This window comes from Danio rerio, chromosome 13 (assembly GCF_049306965.1).
Source record: "Danio rerio strain Tuebingen ecotype United States chromosome 13, GRCz12tu, whole genome shotgun sequence".
NCBI lineage: Eukaryota > Metazoa > Chordata > Actinopteri > Cypriniformes > Danionidae > Danio > Danio rerio.
Window position 1 is genome coordinate 44,633,605 of NC_133188.1, and position 23,612 is coordinate 44,657,216.

The following is a 23,612-nucleotide window of genomic DNA, read 5'->3' on the forward strand; positions in this document are numbered from 1 at the left end:
ATAAAATAGGTATATTTGTACTTTTCTTATTGAACTTGTTCAAAGTTTTCTATTTTAAAAAAAGAAAAGAAAATTATTCATTAAATTTAAAAACAGTTTACTGAACTTATGCTGCTGATGGAAGGTATTATCTGATAATTATGCAAATTGAAATGTGTAATACCATGGACAATGAATAACAGTAGCAACACTAGCGCAAAATAACACCATGCAGGCCCGTAACCAGGAAGGGTTCAGGTAGTTCAAAAGACCCCCCACTTACAAATGTGCAGAATTTGTCCCATACGTGTGCTACATACATTTGTCCTATTTTTACTGCTATTTCATCATAATTGTAAAAATAACCAATCGTAAAAGGCTTTAACCTGTCAGACAGCACTCAATTTTGGGGAATTTACACCTACCTAAATTTAAATACTAACAGTTCCTGACTCCAGTAAGCTACAAACACAACCTATGTACCATCCGCTTGTTAAGTGGTGACGTGTTTGTGACGTATGTTTACTGTTTCCGGGTCCAAGCCGCCACTCATTTGAGTGGAGAAATCATTCGTTCATGATCACGTTTTATTCCTATCACACATTAAAGTTAATTTTATATAAAATCATAGTGTACACAACAATCTCTGGGCTTGCTGCGTAACTAATACCAAAATTTTTAACAATTTATATAATATTAATCACTTTCTGGCCATCGGATATTAGGCATGGACATATATATTGCGATCGTGATTTTCGAAAGCCTTAAATTGCTTTGTAAACGTTTATTATTACCATTTCATGAGTCTCCCCATTCAGTTGAATAGAGCGCTTGGACCCGGAAGCCGCTTCGCGTGACGTCACACTTAACAAGCGGATTGGAAAGAAGACACTTTGAGCTTTACTGTGGTGAAAGAAGAAGTTACATGTTAAAAAATATAAAATGTTATACATTATGTGGTCTCATTTTATCTGTAACACTGTAAGCCATGACATAGACTTGCCTTTTACTACAAAGACGCCGTTATCGCATGTAAGTACCATGGTAAAGCGATGTAAACATTGACAAGTGGAAAAACAGCTTCTTAGTGCGTCCTCGTCAGGGCACTTGCTATGAGGTTAAGACCAAGCAGAATCTTCAGTTGGCTTTCAGTTCAGCGTGACTTCTGCTAATCAGTTTTGACCATTCATTCATTTTCTTTTCAACTTAGTCCTTTTATTGATCTGGGTTGCCACAGTGGAATGAACCGCCAACTTATCCAGCAAATGTTTAACGCAGCGGATGCCCTTCCAGCTGCAAACCATCACTGGGAAACACCCATACACTCCTATTCACACACATACACTACGGGCAATTTTGCTTACCCAACTCGCATATTGTGCATGTCTTTGGACTGTGGGGGAAACTGGAGCACACGGAGGAGACCCACACAAGCAAGAGAGAACATGCAAACTCCACACAGAAATTCCAACTGACCCAGCCGAGGCTCAAAGCAGTGACCTTTTTGCTGTGAGACGACAGCGCCACTCACTCCACCAACACGCCACCCAGTTTTGACCAATGAAATAATTTTTCATGACTCCAGCATTCAGCTGTGCAAAAAAAAACAAAAAACAAGAAAACTTATAATCTGCTTCAAGTGAAGTCATCTTTCACCTTAGGTTACTATATAACTATTTTACAAATAACTTTTATTCTAAATCTTGGAGCTTATACTTGAAAGGAAAAATTACCAATAAAAAGGAGTGAAGCACCAAAGACGGCCCGTATTAAATTAAACTTTAATAATAATTTGGCGATTGTTGTCATACATGAATTTTCAAAGTTACTTTTTTACAGGAGAGGCTAGAAAATCTTCAGGCTCTGCATTATTATTATTATGTTTTATTTTTTATTATTCAATGGCCAAATTCAGACTGAGGGAAGTTGAATGTGCTGGCCAGTTTGTTATTTGCCTAATAAATGACAACTAAAATGTCACTAAAATGCAGTGTTAAAACCTCATAATTAAACAGAAAAAGGTCAATGTTTTAAGAAAAAAAACACCCCTTTCACCCGGCTGGTACGAAATGATGGTACCAAATACCATGGTATTTTGACATGGACAACGGAAATATCATGGTTTATCTGGAAACGCATAGGCCCAATTGCATTTTAGGCAACATATCACGTCTCAAGAGAAACTTTCCTGCCATCGCGCTAAGTGAAAACCAAAGTTTATATAGCAACAAAGTTTATTTAAGCAACTCACCTAATTTTCAGATATGGATCGTTATTCATTGTCGTTCTGTCGCCGAAATATTTCATAACAGGCTGAAACTGGAACAAGCGTCGTGTGTATTTTTGCAATGAATGAACAACACAAACAAACAACTATACGCCACAACAAGTGGCGTGCGGCTCGAGCCAAACAGAATGCCAAACTGTTCAAATTAATAGGTGCATCAACCAATCACGTGAAATTTGAGGCGGGATTGATCGTTTATGCAACCAATGGCGAATGGGTTGAGTTCGAACCTGTTTGAAAATAGTCATTGGCGTACATTGAAAAGTACAGTAGGCGTACATTGTGAATCAAGCAGACTATATCATAATGGTCATTTTCTTAAGGACATTTCGGAGAGAATGTAAGGCAAACTTCAAATACAGGTAAACTATGAATATTACTTAAAATACAATACCATATACAATATATTTGTTGCTATTATCGTTTAGCGTTGATATCATCTGTCAACACTTAATGGTTTTAGTTAGGCCACACACGTGATATACGTTATACAATGCACAATGATTATCATATGTATTGCAGCTTGTACAGCCAGACCAAGTGTACGTTGGTTTATATTCCCACATTCGTCTAGTGACAATATGTGATATGCTCCCTATGTTGTTTACCACTGTATTTTGAATATTCTTTTTAAAAATACGTGTAAATATGACTTGAAAATAACATTTGACTGTAAACAATGTCGTTTGATAATCATTGGCCGCTAATATAATTACACTATTTAAAATAATTTTGTGAAATTAAATTTTTAAGGAAAAGTTGCAGTGTGTGAATCTAAAACTATCTTTACCTCAATCAGACCAAGCTGGTTTATTACAAATGCTTGTCTGTCCCGCGGCCACAGTCTGACGCGCAAACAGTCGCTTCTTTTCAGCAGTGTGGTTTTCTCTTCTAAAACTTAGTTTGCAGCATTGAAACCGCACAATTACACCTCAACCACCTCATAAGCAGCAGTTCAGCCTGTCTTACCAAAATACGATCATTTCTCCTCGAGCACACGCTAACTCGCGCTCTTTCATAAACACCTGCGTGCGCGCTTCAACCTGCAGGACGCAGACATTGACTTGCTAATTATATAATCTGGGTAATTAGAATCATAAGTCAGAGCTGTAATAGTAGCTCTGAAGCACTGAATAGAGGCTCATCTGAGAGGGGAGCGATAACAGCTTCAGTCTTGTACTACAGACCGAGCGCAAACCTCACACAGCGCACGCGCTTACTGGAAGGGTTAGTCACACACAAAATATGTTTTATTGCAATGTTTTGATCTAGAGATCACAGTAGGCTATGTGTGTGCGTGTGGGAGAGACAATGTTGGGAATCAATTTGAATACTGTACAACACTATAATCATTGCATTTTATACATTTAAATTACTACTTATTATTGTCAAACTCAGCAAATAGCAACTATTCATTGAACAGTATGCAACGGAATGCCGACTTACTCAATAGTATCTGGATGCAGCCTTTATGATGCAAGCGACTTACTACACATGATTTCTACAGGTTTTATCAAGTCAAATGTAGGACTTTAAGACAATTGTATCACCATAATGAATAACATTTCAGACTTTGTTTTTGGACTAAACAGTGTAGTACAGAATTATACATAAAACAGTACAAGGAAATTAACAACAAAATTAATCATGTACATTAAGTATTTTTTCAGCAGTTGGGATGTCTTGAGAGCTTTAGGATTACTCTGTAATGAGGTCAGGGAATCATAAACATTTTTAGATCAATGAAAAATAGTTTACAATTTGGTACAGTCAGCTTACATTTTGTTTTGTGGATGTGGTACTTTACAAATAAAATAAGTTTTTTTGTTATTTTGTCAATTTCAAATAATCCAAAATTTTAATCCATAGATAAAACAATTTCATCAGTTATATTGGTAAATTTATAATGCATTTCAAAAGTAATAAGGAAACTTGGGACCAGAACTGTTTTGTGTAACTGCAGTTGAAAAATAAATAAAATAATAAAATAAAAATAAAGTAGGAATAACATTTAAATTGTAATGAACATACTTAATTTCATTGGATAAAGATAACTAAATGAAACTTAGTAAATCCAACGCAATTTGTTTGTTTAAATTCAACCCAAACAAATTATTTGCAACAGCTTGCCTAAAAAATAAGAAAATTTAATGAATCTTTTTTTTTTTTTTTTTCCAGTGGGAAACCCGTGCACGCAAATACAGGGAGAACATGCAAACTTCACACAGAAATGCCAACTGACCCAGCCGAGGCTCGATCCAGCGATCTTCTTGCTGTAAGGCTATCGTGCTACCCACTGTGCCACCATGGCCCCCAACAATTTTTGCATTAATTCAAAGTAATTTTTAAGCTAAAAGTGTTAATAAATTTTCTGTAATAATTATATAAGTCCCTTACATGATTAATTAAGTCTGTAACAAAAATAATCCTTTTTAAATATAATAATTCCAAAATATGGACTTGATTTTGAATAAAATAGGCTTGTTTATGAAAATTGGACATCTTAATAGGAAGTTTAGAACACTTTAAATCATTAATTCATTTTCTTGTCGGCTTAGTCCCTTTATTAATCCGGGGTCACCACAGCGGAACGAACCGCCAATTATCCAGCACATTTTTATGCAGCAGATGCCCTTCCAGCCGCAACCCTTCTCTGGAAAACACTTTAAATCACAAGATAGTAAAAAGAGGAGGCCACCACATTTTTAAAGATAAAACTACAGATAATGAACCATAAGGAATTATTGTAATCAAGACAATTTTTGATCCAATTGATTTTAAAGATATTGTTAAGTTTATTGATAGTTTCAAAATCTACTGCATATAAAATTTCAGACCTACACAAAGATTTTTTTAAATGGCCAAGTTAAAAACCTTAAAAAAAAACATTAAAAACAAATGTTATTGTAAGGAAGATAATAAGTAAATTGAGTTAATAAATAAACGTTTCTTAAAACTTTTATTGAATTATGTTGTTAGTGATTGGATAGGTGTTGGCCCAGTTGGGCATAGCTTTACATGGACATAGGAAAATTAAGACCCTTTTAAAACGACTTAAGACCTGCAACATAATATTTTAGTGGATTCAAGAATTTTTAATGCTTTTTTTAAAAATGTAATACTATTTCAGCGTAGAATATACATTTTAAAATTATTACAAAACTGAAAGAATAGACGACGATGCAGTGGCGCAGTAGCTAGTGCTGTCGCCTCACAGCAAGAAGGTCCCAGGTTGTAGCCTTGGCTGGGCCAAGGTTCGACCCAGCGACCTTCTTGCTGTGAGGCGACAGCACTACCTACTGCGCCACTGCCTCGCCCACAGATGAACTGGGTAGGCTAAATTGTCCGTAGTGTATGAGTGTGTGTGTGTGTGGGTGTGGATGTTTCCCAGAGATGGGTTGAAGCTGGAAAGGCATCCGCTGCGCAAAAATGTGCTGGATAAGTTGGCGGTTCATTCTGCTGTGGCGACCCCGGATTAATAAAGGGACTAAGCCGACAAGAAAATGAATGAATGAATGAAAGACTAGTTATTAATGCAGAAAACTTGTCACAGTGTCTCACTGCTGTTTTAATTTAACTGGGTTAGTTATCATTTGTTTTTTAGAATCATCATTTTTGAAGTCCAAGAATAAGCAAAGAAATGTAATTTCTGACGTGAACCTATACACTACTGTGTCTGAATTCACACGCTCAGTAGGCACTTATTTGGAAAAAAATAACTGGAACTGCTAAAAACAGCATGAATGTTCTTTTAGGGAAATTAGTGGTTTTGGATACAACTGTTTGACAAAATTATATTCCACTCTGACAGTATCCACTTGACATTTTTTGTACTTTATGTAATCAGCAAAATGACATGCATGAGTGATTTCAATGCTTAAATACAAAAGTACACTATGTTGCTACCTTCATCTGACCATGTGCAGTATTTGAAGAGCTGATCCAATAAGCCCAGGTCTACTTCAGTTTACCATTTATGAACCATCTAGGGCACACTTGAGCATGCGTGTCTTTTAAAGTGTACTATTAAATAAGAGTGTGGATAGACATAAGTTGATCCACACTTCCTAGTGCAACCTTTTCAAGTGCACTTGAGCTGTTGTCTGCATGGACACATCAATCTTGTCTAATTTGGAACTGCATGTTAATGTGCTATTCTTACTGTTTCTGATACAGGATAATATTTTAAAAACAGTAATCTGTGGGTGAAATGGTGGCGCAGTGGGTAGCGCTGTCGCCTCACAGCAAGAAGTTCACTGATTTGAACCCTGGCTGGGTCAGTAGGCCATGTTCGCATGGGTTTCCTCCGGGTGCTCCGGTTACCCCCACAAGTCAAAAGACATGCGCTATAGGTGAATTGAGTAAGCCAAAATTCTCTGTAGAATATGTGTGTGAATCAAAGTGTGTGGGTGTTTCCCAGTGATGCGGCTGGAAAGGCATCTGCTGCGTAAAAACATATACTAGATAAGTTGGCAGTTCATTCCCCTGTGGCGACCCCATATTAACCAAGGGACTAAGCCGAAAAGAAAATAAATGAATGAATGTCTTGTTTGGTCATGTACATTACGATGTAAGAAGAGTGTAATGAGCTGATAGTCAGAGACGGACTAGCCATCGGGAGCACCAGGAGATTTCCTTGTGGCCTGATGGTCAATCTGGCTTGCCACCATGAATCTGGCCTGCCCCTTCCACAACACTATACCCCCATCCCATACCTCAACGACCACCCCATAATGCAATTTAAAAGTGTAAAAATAAACTTGTAGTGATTTTAGTTATGTCAGTAGATGCGTGTTTGAACGACATTGACATACTGTATATGAAAAACCTAAAAATAATAGTTCCTCCAGTGGAAAGGCTCTTCATGAACATGGCAAATTGAAAAGCTTTACCTGTTAGGCTGTAGTGCTCTGTGCTGTAGAAACAAAGAGTAAGATGTTATTCTTGTTTTGTCAAATGTAACACATCATACATTACATTTAGCAGTCCTTTACCACATATTTGGTTATTGTAGATACTCTACAGACAGTATGAGCAGTGTATAGTATGCTGGTGAATCTGTACTGACTCTGCAGCTGATCTTCAGTCTCTGTGCAGTGTGATGATGTTCAACCTTCCTATGACAAACAGAAAGCACTCATGCATGTGCACACACTCAACTCATCATTACAACCTGCATCTGCGCACACACACAGAGTCAGGGTTCATCAGACTCACACAGCTCACTGCAGCACATGAGCAGGAGGAATACATACTGTAGGACAGGTGGACCAGTACTGCATTCATCAGATGACCAAAACACTGAATATAAAAACAAGTCTTAAGACATTTCAGGCCCGTAGCCAGCCTGGTTAAAGGGGTGGTTCTTTTTTTTCTCAAAACGTTGACCTTTTTGCAGTTATACGGCTCATTCTCTCATCCATTTTCTTTTTGGCTTAGTTCCTTTATTAATCTGAGGTCGCCACAGCGGAATTAACTGCCAACTTATCCAGAATATGTTTAACGCAGCGGATGCCCTTCCAGCCGCAACACATCACTCTTGCATCCACACACATATAGACTACTTAATTTAGTTTATTTAATTCACCTGTCCCGCATGTCTTTGGGCTGTGGGGAAACTGGAGCACTTGGAGCAAACCCAAGCCAACACCAGGGAGAACAAGCAAACTCCACACAGAAATGCCTACTGATCTAGCTGGGGCTCAAACCAGCAACCTTCTTGCTGTGAGACGATCATGCTACCCACTGCGCCAACCTGACGCTTATACGCTAAATTTAAGTACCAAATTTAGGTCGACATGTTAAGCATTATTGTTAGCTGAATTAGCTTGTGGGATGGTCATCATATCCAGTTTTTGATCTTATAAATATATTTCCTAAAGATTTAAAATGAAGTAATATGAAATAATACTTATTTTTAAAATACATATTTGTTACATCATGTATTATTAGAGGAAAAATAGGAATTTGTTAAAGGTTTAAATTACAAATTGTAGTCTATTTTATTTATTAGGGAAATAACAAACTGGCCAGCACATTCAACTGTCCTCAGTCAGAATTTGGCCAATCGAATAATAACAATAATTAAAACATAATAATAACAATAATAATAATAATAATAATAATAATGATCACAATATTTCTAGCCTCTCTTGTAAAGAAAAAGTACATTTGAAAATTAATGGATAATAACAATAGCCAATAGTATTCAAATCAATTTCAATATGGGCCACTTTTGGTGATTCACACCTTGTAGTTCCTCATTTTTGTTTCAGTGTCACATCCCATAACCCTCCTTGTCTTCCTTGTCTAACAGTGTGACACCAAGATTAAGAATAAAAGTTATCCGTAAAATGTTTTCTTTAAAATTATAATATTTGTTAGCATTGGCCAAATCTGATTAGCTGAAGTCGCACCGAAGCGATAGCCAACAGAGGGTTGGGCTTAGTCTTAAATGGTTTTTGATTTTCACTATTTATAATGGAATAGCAGTCAAAATAGGACAATTTAGCTCACGAATGGGGTAAATACTGGACCTTTGTCAGTGAGGGGTGGGTCTTCCGAACCCCCTTATCTACATGCCTGAGTTTAAAAGTGAACATGACTGTAATAACAGAATAAATTTCACATTTTTATTTGCAGTTTAATCCCAGCGAACAGAGAGCATTTCAATGCACATTTCTTTCTTACAATAATGTGTTTGAAAGTTTTTTATTTATATATTTGATATGGCATTCTTAAACCTAACAATAATTTTAACTAGGGTGGTACAGTGGCTCAGTGGTTAGTACTGTCACCTTATAGCAAGAAGGTCACTGGTTTGAGTCCCATCTGGGTCAGTTTGCATTTCTGTGTGGAGTTTGCATGTTCTCCCCGTGTTTACATAGGTTTCCTTTGGGTGCTCCGGTCTCCACCATAGTTCAAAGACATGCGCTAGGTGAATTGAATAAGCTAAATTGGCCATAGTGCCAATTAGAATGTGTGTGTGTGTGTGTGTGTGTGTGTGTGTGTGTGTGTGTGTGAGAGAGAGAATGTTAGCGTGTACTGGGTTGCAGTTGGAAGGGCATCCACAGCTTAAAACATATGCTGGAATAGTTGGTGATTCATTCCACTGTGGCGACCCCTGATAAATAAGGGACTAAGCTGAAGTAAAATTAATTTTACAATAGCAATGGAAAACAAAGTTTTAATCTAAATTTGGTTTAAATGTTGGTAAAAAATAGTAAGCATATGTAACATTTAGAAAATGCTAGAACGAAACATTCCTCTAGCGGGCACATAACCATGGCCAACGTTCAAACTAGGTATAAAAAAGGTGTTTAATGTAACATTCTTGTAATATTTTCATAACAAAAAAAAAAAAACTTTGAATTTTTCTGCTAACATTCACATAATGAACAGGGTGTCTGCGAGGTCTTAAAAAGTCTTAACATGTCTTAAATCTCAAAAGATAATTTTAGGTCTTAAAAAGTCTTAAATCTACTGAAATGTTGTTGTTGGTCTTAAATCTTCTTTACCAGGTCTTAATTTTCCTTTGTTTATGTAGCTACCCAATCTGGCCATTAACACTCATACAATCACCAACAATCCATCTCAATAAAACTTGAAACTTTTCATTTAAAAATAGCATTTAATTACTTTCCTTACAGTTTTTTGTTTAAATGTTTATTTCCTGCTGAGGATACTGTCCTGACCTAGATTTTTATTATTAAATTATTATTAATGTAATAATGTATCTTTAAATGTTGTAACATGATCACTTTTGATAGGGCAAGTGAAAATCCTTTCCAACTGGAATATTCAAAAAAATCCTTAGCATTTAGTCCTGTATATGTCTAAATATTCATTCATAATGGTCTTAAAAATTTCTTAAATTCAACTTGGTGAAACCCTGAATGATAAAACAATATTTAATGTAATAAATGATGTTTTCACAATAATTGAATGGAATGTATTAAATGACATTTTTGAACTAAAATAATGTTTAATAATCTAATATAAAGGTCTAATGCTCTAAAATATCACGTTCAACTCAGTGTTGTTACCTGCCATTTGTTTAATTTATTTGGAATTCTCTAGAACCTTCTGACTGTAAACTGCATCAATGTAAATCAAACATCCATTTTTTCAGTATAACAAGCAAAGTCATGTGACAACATAAGAAATTAGTATTATTAAATATGCATATCGATTCACATATCATAAACTGCAAGCAGTACAGAGTGTATACTGCAAAGTATTGAATAAGATTCAACCTAGAATTCAACATTAATTATAATGAAAACTCAATAAACGCTAAATATGGTTTTAATAGGAGGTCTTGTTTTCCTTTAAGATGTATATTCTGTAAGGCACATCAGACTCTGGGTTTTCTGTGTAATTTGCAGCAGTGTGAATGGGTAAATAGTGTGTCTCCCTCTGCTGGTCAATGTAGATGAATGCACTCACACAGTATCCGTATTTGCTTGAGGTCAAACAATCACAACACGTTAAAAACGTTCTGCAAATAATTAAACATCAAATGTCAAAATAGTGAAAATGGATGGCAAGTAATTTAGAAAAACATCAACTAAACAAGCAGGCTGTAATCACATAAAACCTTTTTTACTTGATTGCAGGTAAACAAGAACTCAAATGTAGCTATAGACACACTGATGTATCTGGAACTGTGGGTTAAAACAGCCTTATAAAATGAATGAAAGAATAAAATAAATGTTTAAAAGCTAAATAATAGCACTGTTTCGCTGCTTGTCCAGCAAATTAAAAGACGAGAAGAAGCTTTTGTATAGTCACGATGATTACAGTTAATAGCTGTTATTACTGTACACAAAAATGTTGTCAAATCAAAAACATTCTAGAGCTCAGTTTTCAGAGACAGCTGCCTCTTTTTCCAAGACAGCCGTAATAATCTGGATGGACAAATATTCATATCTGACAGAGCATCAGCTTTTGATAGACAGATGAGAGATTGCTTGGAAAATGACTGATATTTGGTGTTAGCGATTCACCTCAGAAAGCCTCTGTGTATATATACTTCTCTTCTGACAGTCTCAGTTATACTTGTATATCCTGTTCAGTAAAGCACAGCAGGTCAATATGTACAAATATAAAACACTTTATGGAGACATTGCAGCGATATTTTACCAGATGAACTTTAAGGGCTCTATTTTAATGATCTAGGTGCAAAGTTTAAAGTGCATGGCGTAAAAGCATTAAGAGCATGTTCGAATCCACTTTAGCTATTTTAAGGATTGAAAAATACGTTCTGCGCCCCGGCGCATGGTCTAACAGGGTTGCGCTTGTTCTCTTAATGACTTCTGGGTGTGTTTTGAGCATAACGTGAATTAAACCAATCTTATCTCCCATTCCCTTTAAGAGTCAGCTGCATCACGCCATGGCACATTTGCTATTTACATGGTGGACCTTATAAGTGGAAAAACTGAACGCTTCACTAGTGACAAAAACAGTTAAACAGACCATCTGCTGCGTGAGGATAAAGAATGATCCTCCTCCATTCGGCCTCTTTACTTTCTCTTTACTTTTACTCTTTTACTTTCATGGATAAGAAAACAGTGTTGTACACACTACACTGAAGACATCCATTAGCCTACAAATTGAATTTTGTTTGTTAAGAGCAAAGATTTCTTTCAAAATTATTTCTAAATTCAGTTCTAATTTCCAGCAAACTAATAAATGAACAATAATAATGAAGTGTGAGTTATCCAAACACACGTCCTTTTCTTATGGCCCATATGGTGATGCATATGTCTTCAAAACCCGACAGGTGGACAAATCTAAACTTGTTTTTATTAAAACAAATATAAATATGCATATAATAAATAATACTGCTAATAATAATTACATTATACAAAAGCAAGTTGTCATGAATAAACAGCCTGATCTCACGAGAAAACGTAAGTATTTTACGTTTTGGCAGTTTAGTGGCTAATTTGTAAGAATTCGTACGAGTTCAGTCGTTAGAAATTGTACGATTTTAAAAAGGAGGCGTGGCACCTAACCCCACCCCTAAACCCAACCATCATTGGGGGATGAGCAAATCGTACTAAAATGTACGAATTAGATCGTACGAATTCGTACGAATTAGCCACTAAATTAAAAAGTTACGATTTGCCGTGAGATTGTGTTGGAATAAACTGAGAAAAGCCTCCCAATATGAAGAAGGCATGAAGGCCGTGGTTTTTATATTTATGTAAAAAATAATAATTTTTTGTAACATTTTAAATCTTTTAGTATTTTTTCATACTTGAAGTTATTTGTGTATTGCTGTACATCCTTTGTGTCTTAAGCAATGTGTAAGCGTTTGGATTCCCAATTAACGCACTCTGCGCTGGACTTTAGACCAGCTTTCATTTGGTCAGTGGCGCAGTCTTCAGATCAAAATAGCAACGTGCCAACAATGCGCTTTACACATCTCCTTTTTTAGACCACCACACAAATGAGTTCACAAAGTGGCACAAATGTATTTGCTATTTAAACAACGTGGTGCAAAGCGTGAAAATTACAGTTGCGCTGGTCTGAAAATAGCAACAAATCACGCCAAACATGTCTTGCGCCAGATGTATGATAGTTCCCTAACATAGAAAACATCTGCTAATGGTCAATTTATTGACAAACATGTTTGGATTATGTTCACATTTTTATTCATGATAATGATAATAATAAATCAAAGCTTCAAACTATCTGATTGGTGTAAAAAAGTGAGGAAAACCTGATCAATTCTTTTGATAAAAAGTAATGAGAACAAAAACAAACAAACAGAAAGTTATCAAAATACATATACTGTATGTTATACTTAGGTATACATTTATATATCTATGTAAATATCTTTTCAAAAAATCAGGGCCATTACAACCATATATATATATTCTCAATGTAAAAAATACATCCATTACAAAAATTCAGTGTAGCAGCCATCACTGGTTATACCGACTTTTAGTTTTCTCGACAACGGTTGCAGGAGTCATTTATAAAAAATACTCTTCAATCAAAGCTGTAAAGGACACGCTTTCTAAACTGTTTAAATCAGCTACATTTTTCTTAATATTATTTGTTTGTGAAACCATATCTGATAACTAGTTTTGATATTACAGTTTATATATTTTAAAAAACGCTTGACTTGAGGCAAAAAAATTTGCACAGAATAGCCCTATCTTCCACAACAGCTGATCTGACACAACAATACGAAGTGAAATATAGTTATCTGCATGGAAAACAAACAAACAAGAAAACAAAAAAGCTAAACATTATTCTTTATAAGAGAATCACATTTCTTAGTCGGCATCTATTGTGTGTGTGTACAACAGAACAGATCAGAATCCAAATAAAACATAGAAAAGACACTAAGAAAAGAAATAGAAAGAGTACCGTCAGCATTAGCAAAACTAGAAATCAGAGTTTTGTCATTGGTATGTGTAAGCTGTTCCAGGGTCCCATCCAGAGCTCCTCTTCATCAGACAGTGTTTGCTCACATGGAGACTCGACCGACTCTTTAACCTCCCCATTGTCCACAGAGGACTCCTGCTCCAAACGGGCTTTATCGATGTTGGATTTGGGCCCTATGCAGTTGGGACCCTTCACACTGCACTCTTTGGAGTTGAGGTTGTGATCAGTCATATAGGAATGGGCAGTGGTGGTGCCAATAGTAGGCCCATTGTCTTCTGTTCCATTTAAAGGTAAATGCTCCTCATGTGTGACTCCTAGCTTGTCTAGTTTTTTAAACTGTTTTCCTAATCGTGTTGGTGAGCCCAGTTTTAAATTGTTGGCATAAGGGGGCCTTCGTGTTCGGATGATTGTACCATTTTGGGCTAGGTATACTGATCCGTTGATGTTACTGTGACTGCTGACGTTGGGTATGCGATTGCGCTGGATGTCCGGCCCACTGTCCTCTCCTGTTGAAGTCGCGTCATGTTCTCGGTCCAGGATAAGCTTGATTCGCTTCTTTTTGTCAACCTAGAGATTAGACAGAAACATTATTAAGTCAATCAACCATCAATATACACTTTCTACTAGATGAGGAATTGAAAACAAAGTCGAATCAACACATATAGATTTAGTAACAGATAGAGGTCAACAAACTCCTCAGAGACCACCTCAATATCATATAAAGCCACACACTAGGATACTGTTTTGGGGAAAGGAAAGTGAGAGATCATAACAAGTAAGTAAACCCACAAAGAAACATTTCAAGGATGATGGTAATGTTGGTTCACTCAAGTGAAGAAATTCCAGATGCACATCACTTCCATGCAGTCGGAAAAGAGAAAAGACTGAAAAATAATCACTCCACTCCAGGACAGACAGCAGTTAAGTCTTACTTGGTGTTTTTCTTAGAATGCTGTGGAATCTCCTGATTCAGATTCAGCATCTGTTATTTCGGTTGTTCCTTCGGTTCCTGACTGCTGTGAGCGACGTACTGATCTGCTCTCAGATCCAGAGCCACTGCCAGATGTTACAGCATCCTCATCCTCCTCTGCGATGGGCGAGAGTCCTCCAAATGCTTCATCTGAGCTTTCCACCACACTGCTCTCGTATGGCGTACCTTGACTTTCAGGTGCTGAGGTCACGCTTGATCTCCTTGACATTGATCCATCACTCATCTCACTGGCTGACTCCCTGCTTTCAGCTGTTTCATCCTCCTCCTCCTCTTCTTGTTCTTCTTCAGAGGCCTCGGCCTCTTCCTCCTCGCTCTCTTCATCAATCGTGTCCTGTGATGATCGGGTAATGATGCTCTTGCGAGAGCGACGGCTTCCTCCTGCTGATCTGGAGCTTGTGGAGCTTCTCTCACTGCCAGACACTGAAACGGCATCTGACCCAGCATCGTCTGATGCAGCAGATCCGCTCTTTTCTGTCTCAGATGCCTCTTCAGATCCACTCACTGACTCTTTCTCGCCACTGCTTTCCTCAGCAGACACTGATGACTTTACTGAAGACCGGGCTGAAGACCCCTTAGAGCTGCCACCAGATCCACTGCCACTTTCACTAGCAGAACCACTGCCACCTCTGCTGCTCCGTGCTCCTGCACTTGAACCCTCAGTCCGGGATGATTTCACTGATGACCGAGCTGATCCTGATCCTGACTCTTCAGATCCTTTAGACTCTTCTTCAGATTCTTCCTCAGACTCCTTTTCTGTGGCAGAACTCCTCTCAGCACTGGATTCTTCCTCAGTTCCTGATTTTTCAGTCCCAGACCCAGACTCTTTTCCTGATCCTGAGGACTTTCCAGACCCAGACTCTTCTTCAGAGCCAGATTCCTCCTCTGAACCAGAATCTTTCTCGGTTTCGGATTCCTTCTCAGATGCTTCTGTTCCAGACTTTTCAGTGCCAGATTTAGACTTACTCTCGGCGTCAGATTCGTCGGGTTCTTCTGGTTCGGATTCAGAATCAACAGTACTCTCATTGGCATCGTCTCGGTCCAGATCCACTTTCAGATAATCCTTATCATCAGTTGAGCCTGCTACACTACTCCTCTCAGAAGACTCCTCATCCGAGCCTTTCTTTCTGCTCTCTGCTTCTGATCCGCTCCCACTGGCCTCTGGCTCACTGACACTGATAGACACTTTCGATTTCTCTGACTCAGCTGCAGACTCATCTTTATCACTCACAGAGCTTCGGCTAATGCTGCTCTGTGATTTCCTCCTAAGCTGCAGCTTGTTTGCAATATTAATACGCTTCAGTACTTTCCCAAGTCGACTCCTGGCAGGGGACACGCCTTCAAGGGAATCAATACTCTGCCCACCCGTCAGGCTCTCTTGACTACCGATACGACGTGCAGAAGTTAGCTTGGCATAATCTTTGTCTTTCTTTCCTTTACCAAACATCATTGGGAAAATCCTGGCCTTCTTCCATGGGGAGGGAGCTTCAGTTTTCTTCCCAGCGGCAAGCAACTTACTGAGCTTCATGACAGACTTCAGCTTTTTCGCAGCTTTGGATTCTCCAGGTTCAGCTTCAACTGGCTCCTCAGCAGGAATCTCAGGCTCTTCCTCTTCAATCTCATCCTCTGGTGGGAATTCCTGGAATTCCACACGCTTTCCACGTCCTCGACCTCTCCCTCGCCCACCTCGACCTCTTCCCCTACCCTGTTTGGATATCATTTCCTTTAAAGCAATCTCATTAATTATAGGTTAGTAAGAATTAAATGGCCATGCCTTATATTACATGATCAGTGAAAAAAAAAAAATGACGTCAAGATGTTTGTAAATGAATGTGTAACATTACCTCTGGGCCACCATAGTAATAACCTTCATCCTCCATAAAGGCCTCTCCATACTCATCATACATCGGAGTGATCAGCCTCCTGCGGCTGCCATAAGGTGGATAGGGATCAAATCTGGATGTAGCAAACAGAATAATGCAGCATTTTAACTTTTTGTGTGTGCAGGGAAATATTACACTTGCTTCAAAAAACATTTCAGCAGCCTTAACCAAGGTTTATAGCTATCCAAAAAGTATCGAATAAAGTTTTGCATAAACTTCAGTGCTTCTAAAACAATTTCAAAGCAACTTTCATCCCGCTTGCTACCTAATCCAGGAACAAGAACTTCAATTCCAAGCTCAAAACACATTTGGCTATAACTTTTTTTCTATTTAGGGCAATTCCAGAGAAAGGTATGGTTTTTCAAGGCATCTATTTCGGTGATATCTGTCAAGCAATAAGGAACAGGAAAATTAATGCATGGCATGAGCAGAAGAAATTCAAATAAAAATGTAAATTCAGATTATTTAGGGAGCTTCAACAGGTTGGAAAATATGATCACTTATTCAAGAAAGGAAATGCAAAAGGAGATGCCTCATTACACTTGCAATCAACATCAGCCCATGTGCTGCTCCACCCACGCAGGACAAATAGCCCCTGTGATCCGAGGATTAAAGGCTAAACCCCCATTAAAGATTCCTAAGCTCTCTAAATAGCCCTGGATCTTCAGCCGGCCGGGCCTCACTGATAGCAGGTGCAGTTCAGCCTGACAGAAGTGCAACATTTATCTTCCCCACTCTCTCCCTTGATGTCTGTGGAATCAAAGCCATCCTTCTTTCTCCAGGGCCTTGACTATGGACAAACAAAACCTTGATATTCAGAGGGTACAATCAGATAAAAAATTCTCTTTCAGCATTGCTCAGTTTTTAAAAATCGCTAAAAGTATCTTTGTTCTGTTTTGTGCTAAGATTAATAACTAGGTGAACAGGTGTTTTTGCATCCCATCTTGTTTTAAATTGTGCATTCTGGTGACTGGAAAGCTGGATTGAGCTGAGGATCAAACGTTTCTTTGTACTACAGAACAAATCTTTGTTCTACAATTAATTTTGAGATCAGCAGGTGTTTTTGGATCATCAGTTTTCTACATTGTGCATTTTAATGTTTGGATTGCTGGATTGAGCTAAGGACTAAAACTATAAATTATTAAAGAAACAATCCACTTTGAAAAAAAAAAAAAAAAAAACTCCCTTATGCCTAGTTCAGACTGCGAGATTTTAGCCCCGATTTTGGCTCACCGACAGGTTTTGAGAAATCGCCGACAAATGCCTGAAATCACAGGCAAATCGCTGCTCGTGTACATGAGTGACAATCACACAGTATGAACGATCAAAGACGCGATCTGAGAGAATCGCCGATGAGTCGCCGATGCCTTTGAGATATTTGGCGTGCTAAATATCTGGAGCTGTCGGCGATTCAAATCATGCCGTGTGAATTGAGTTTTGACTGAAAATAACATCAGCCATCGCCTACAGCCAATGAGAGAGCAGCTTTCACTTGTGTGTGCGTGTGTGTATAACTGCTGCAGGCCAGCGGGAGGCTAGGGGAGAAGTTAAAAGTGCTCTTTTTCGGTTTATTTGGACCCACGAAATGGAGGAAAAACTAGTGGAGGTTTGACAGGACTCAGGAGCAACCGTGTCTGTTTGACGTTTCATACAGAAAGAAATTAGTTTATTATCAACTTAAGTTGAGGAGAAATGGCTAATTCCCTTTAAACCCAGGTGAGCAAACATGTACATGTTCTACCCCATTAAAGGCTTCTTTCTCATTATGAAGTTGTCAGCGATTCTCCCTATAGTAAAGTCATGCAATGTGAATGTCCATGTCGCCGAACCATCTTGCAGTGTAAACAAAAGCAGCGACGAAACGCTAGCCCAGATAGTCATGCAGTGTGAAAATATCTGTGACACGACTAGTTTGAAAATCATGCAGTCTGAACTCGGCATTAGAGTTAAACAGTTGAGTTCTACCATTTTTTTTTACTTCATTCTCTGGGTTTGGCGGGAGCACTTTAAGCTTAGATAACTAAATTGCATAGATATTTACACTATATATCACATACGGACCCTGAGTATGCGTCAATAGCACCACCACATTTGTACAGTGCTCCCTGGACAGAAGTCATGCAACTGCACTAGTCAAGACTAAAGCCAATGTGAAGATGCTGGACTTTGTATGTGTATGGATGTAGTAACGAGCAAACAAAATAAACAAAGTATAAAGGCGTAACATTTCGTAGGTAAGATTTAGTTTTTTACGTTCTTGTATGTTACAAACTTTTGTGTTAAGATGCGATATGTGAATGGCCTGCTGCTATAGTTAAGCCAGTGTGAGTGCGTATTAGCCTTGGTGTAGCTACATATGCTACATGTATAAGCTTAGAACTTTAAACTAGCGCACAGGTGGCATAACTTTGTTTTGGTGCAGCAGTTTCATTCCGTGCTACAGAAACACAGCGTTGAGAAGCCTTTAAGCTTAAGTATCCAAATGTTTTCGGCCGCCACTTGCGCGACTCGCCTCAATGTCAGGTTACTCACATTCTGCGCAGCCTTCAACTGCAGCTCATGTTGTATTGAACAGATGCACGTCACTTCATAATTATAGCAACTGTTTTTCGACTGAACAAAATTTATTTTTGATGTCTTGGTTACACTATTTGGCCGCCAATTGAATAGCCCTGCTTTATGGTTTCTCTATATGTGAAGAGAGTCACATCACCTTCCTACGTTTGTCACGAATTACATGACATCACCCGGATAGAGGAGCTTAGCTGGACGCACCCGGCACGAACCAATTGAGGAAAATAAATATATTTATGCATTTTTGGAGTCAAACACTTTGGATAACGCTTGAACAAAATTTAAGACCTCGTAAAAATCTTGATTTATTCAAACATTTTAAGGGCCTTAATTTTTTCAAAATTGATTTATCAACTTTTAGTACTTTTTAAGATCCCGCGGACATCTTGAAGTAACTTACAAGGGTGCCTGATAACATAACAGTGCCTGTGCCTTTATGTACATACTGACCACCAGGAAAAATCTTGATCATAGATACATGTATATATGTGCATATATCTATGGCTCCGGATGGCTAGTCCGTCACTACACCTTAGTTTTACATTCATTTCAAAGGAGCGCTACCCTCGACTAAAATGGCAGCTCTATTCACGCATTCTTCCAACAGACAACAGCGTAGGCGACATCTAATGTAAATATCTTTTGTTTTGCTCACTTTCTTTGCCGTTTTCACCTCCAATCAACTTGTAAATGTAAACTCTCGCGATGCTTTTTATGCACGGACACACACACTAAAGCTGCATATCAATATTTTCAGATGCATATTGGCTGTCAGATAAGGCAGTGTTTTTCAAAGTCATTTGTAATTGGGTCACTCTATTGACTTTCAAAGCGAGGGCGGGACCATCTCTCATCCTGGACACTCTTTGGATGTTGATAGGTATTGACACCTCTTAGAAGCAACTATTTGTTCGCATAATGCCGAGTTCAGACTGCATGATTTTCCAACTAGTCGTGTCACAAATGTTTTCACACTGCATGACTATCTGGGCTGGCGTTTCGTCGCTGCTTCATTTACACTGCAAGATGGTTCGGCGACATGGACATTCACATTGCATGATTTTACTATAGGGAGAATCGCCGACAACTTCGTCCAAACTACGTCTCACAGCCAAAAACAGGTAGTATATCTTTTGTTATTAACTACATAATGAGAAAGAAGGGGAATTAGCCATTTCTCCTCAACGTTGATAATAAACTAATGTCTTTCTGTATAAAACGTCAAACAGACACGGTTGGTCCTGAGTCCTGTCAAACCTCCACTAGTTTTCCCTCCATTTCGTGGGTCCCCCAGCCTCCCGCTGGCCTGCAGCAGACATACACACACGCACACACAAGTGAAAGCTGCTCTCTCATTGGCTGTAGGTGATGGCTGATGTTATTTTCAGTCAAAACTTAATTCACACAGCATGATTTGAATCGCCGACAGCTCCAGATATTCAGCACGCCAAATATCTCACAGGCATCGGCGACTCATCGGCGATTCTCTCAGATCGCGTCTTTGATCGTTCATACTGTGTGATTGTCACTCACGTGCACGAGCAGCGATTTGCCTGGGATTTCAGGCATTTGTCGGCGATTTCTCAAAACTTGTCGGCGAGCCAAAATTGGGGCTAAAATCTCGCAGTCTGAACTAGGCATAAGCTGTCAATTAAATAGGCAAAGGACAGCTGCCATTTTGATTTCTAAAAATCAGCAATGTTTATATCTGAAAATACGCTACACTACCGAACACATAGATTAGATTTATAGATTTGATTACTCCGGCATCTAGTTTGAGAGGAAATCAGTGCATTCCGTGGATGTTTATCGACTTGTTAATGTCTAGTGGACTAAACATTTCACTGAATTGGATTGGCTGGACCCTTTGCAGTGTAATTACACCTTGTTTGTCCAGATGTCATGGATCTGTGGACAGACAAGAGGCATGAATCGTGAGCATCTTCAGTCTTGTTGTTGTTTCTTCGGATGTTGGCAGTTTGACAAAGACACTAATTGTGTCAGCTGTGTACATTGTGTCTTAAAATGGTTGGAATCGTTTTAATCACAGGAATTAGCCCGATCTCACGAGTAAACGTAAGTATTTTACATTTTGCCAGTTTAGTGGCTAATTTGTACGAATTCGTATGAGTTCAGTTGTTAGAAATGGTACGATTTTAAAAAGGAGGCATGGCACCTAACCCCACCCCTAACCCTAACCGTCATTGGGGGACGAGCAAATCGTACTAAATTGTACGAATTAAATCGTATGAATTCATACGAATTAGCCACTAAATGAAAAAAGTTACGAATTGCCGTGAGATTGTGTTGGAATCTCAGCTTTTAAAACATATATGACATGTTTAGTCTTTTGTGGGGAGTCGTTATATTTAGCGAAGTTACCCCTTAAATCATGCTATGTACCATGGGCGGTATATCGGAATTAAAGTGTTAACCTCAAGACGTCTGTCATTAGAAATTTTGACGTCTTGATCTTGTAGTGCATCGTATGTTCAGTGGCACTCAGAGCAAACCTTCAGCGCACCACAGAACTCCTAAAACCATCTGCTGCTTCGCTCCCTCGAAAAATCAAATTACTCTACCAAACCTAATAGAGGATGCCATTACACTTGAGTCTGAACTCCGGTCTGCGAGTCTTACATGCGCCTCACGTCTTAATGAATCCTCCGAGCTTATCTAAAGACGACTGTGTGGAGGTGAGGGCACATTAATCTCATCAAAGCTTCCAGCATCTCCTCAGAAGAGCTGACGTTAAACCGAGCAGTTCAACATTTGCAACAGCATCTGTTCTGAGGGTAAAGCTGTTGCGGTGGTACAGTACGTGTCAATTTCAACTGTTTACACCTTCTTTCTTTCTCTTCTGCTATCTCCTTCTGTCTGCACACATGAGATGTTCAGTTAATGTATTGTATCCACTGCAGGCCTCTTTTCTTTAGCCTGAAACCACATGGAATGCCTATGTCTGGTTGAATTGTTTTGGGCTCAGGTGTCTTGCTGTCATCAAAACGATTGCGAAAATTGGAATGGAGACAGAAGAGAAATAGAAGTGATCAAGGATAGGATGATTGAAAACAGAAGGAGAGACTGAGAGGAAGGGAGCTAAGTGGGAAGAAATTACACAGTTTGCGTTTGCTTTCAAAAGAAGGTAAAGGATCTGCAACACACAAACTCTGTTTAAGAAATACACACTTAGTATTTAGTTTGAAACCCACCCTTGATCGTAGCCATAGTAGTCTTGGGTGTAGTAATCCTGTCCAGGGTCGATACCTGATTCCATGGAGAGAGCCTGAAAAACAAACATGAAGACAGATGTTAGACTTTACTCAGGCTGCTAAAACTAGTTAGGGTTTGATGCACAGTTTACTATTTAATCAATAACTCTTCTGGTCCACACTTAAATTAGGTTTGGTGTTAGAAGATTTAAATAGATTCAAAAATGAAGTTTGCCAATATGTTTCAATCATCAAACGTGATGTTTGCTCGATCAAGAATGCAATACAGCAATAAAATAAATGAAGTGAAAGTCAGTGTTACAAATTTCTTTACAAAATGTTCAGGTTTTGTGATCAAGCACCAAACATTTCTTATTATTATTAATGCCACACATAGTTGAGCTGCTTTTTTTTGGTGGAAACCATGAAACTTATTTTAGAGTTTTTTGATACATACAAAAGTGTTTATTTAAATAAATAAATAAAAACAAAATACAAATCTTTTTCTTGATTAAATAAACTTACTTAATTAACGTTTTACTTTCTTTTTAAAGTCATGAATTATGGACTTAAGTACAGTAATTATGCACACAAATAGATTTCTGAAACCTTTATTCCCCCACTTGGTACACAGTTTACTATCCAATCAATAACTCTTCTGGTCCACACTTAAATTAGGTTTGTTGTTAGAAGATTTTAACAAAACAAGAAGCTCACCAATGTTTCACTCAAAAATTGATGTTTTGTTTGATCAAAAATGCAATAAAGCAATAAAATAAATACAGTGAGATTATGCAACAGTATTTTTGATTTTTAAAACACTGTTTCTACTTTTCTACTTTATTAGGTTTGAAAATCCTTACTGATTGCTACACAATCCTTTACTAATTGTTCAGGTTTTGTAATTTCTTATTATTATTAATGCAGAACATAATTTTGCAGCTAAATTTTTTTTTTTTTTTTGTGGAAACCATGAAAGTTATTTTAGAGTTCTTTGATACATTTTTAAAAAGTATTTATTCATTCATTTTTTTAAAATCCTTGTTTTGATTATTTTAAATATTTAATTTTAAATAATATTTAAAAAAAAATTCCCAGCAGGCATAGAACATCAACATGACGCTCAATTGACATTGTATCCCAACATCGTGAGACGTTGCATTTTGTTCAGAAATGAAAATCAGGTTAATGTCAGAACTCAACAACGTCAATGTCCAACGTCAGACAGACACTAAATTTTGGTTATTTTAAAAGCAACTTAAAAACAACAAAATATCAGCGTCTAA

General features: G+C 37.9%; 1 protein-coding gene and 2 long non-coding RNA genes across 32 annotated transcripts in view; 1 reads left to right on the forward strand and 2 right to left on the reverse strand.

Annotated features, from left to right (window-relative positions):
- Positions 1-2,387, reverse strand: part of LOC141377057 (uncharacterized) — a 98,793-nt gene extending 96,406 nt beyond the window's left edge. For both annotated transcript variants that reach the window (XR_012388912.1, XR_012388913.1), the window contains exon 1: positions 2,231-2,387. This is a non-coding gene — a long non-coding RNA (uncharacterized lncRNA). The remainder of the gene's footprint in view (positions 1-2,230) is intronic.
- Positions 2,388-2,498: 111 nt separating this feature from the next.
- Positions 2,499-23,612, forward strand: part of LOC141377060 (uncharacterized) — a 43,164-nt gene continuing 22,050 nt past the window's right edge. Inside the window, exons 1-2 of the long non-coding RNA XR_012388919.1 lie at positions 2,499-2,628; positions 22,051-22,259. This is a non-coding gene — a long non-coding RNA (uncharacterized lncRNA). The remainder of the gene's footprint in view (positions 2,629-22,050; positions 22,260-23,612) is intronic.
- Positions 12,905-23,612, reverse strand: part of pcdh15a (protocadherin-related 15a) — a 759,862-nt gene continuing 749,154 nt past the window's right edge. For 18 of the 29 annotated variants that reach the window (XR_012388488.1, XR_012388474.1, XR_012388475.1 and 15 more), the window contains 3 exons: positions 22,327-22,400; positions 16,502-16,613; positions 12,905-14,236 (listed from right to left, as the gene is read on the reverse strand). Coding sequence is in view for 2 of the 29 variants with exons in the window: in XM_017358710.4 (XP_017214199.1) it covers positions 13,676-14,236; positions 16,502-16,613; positions 22,327-22,400 (747 nt within the window). In the remaining 27 variants the exon portion in view is untranslated. Of the gene's footprint in view, positions 14,237-14,601; positions 16,363-16,501; positions 16,614-22,326; positions 22,401-23,612 lie in introns of all 29 variants that reach the window. The other 11 variants (XR_012388492.1, XR_012388485.1, XR_012388471.1 and 8 more) reach the window with 2 other exon arrangements.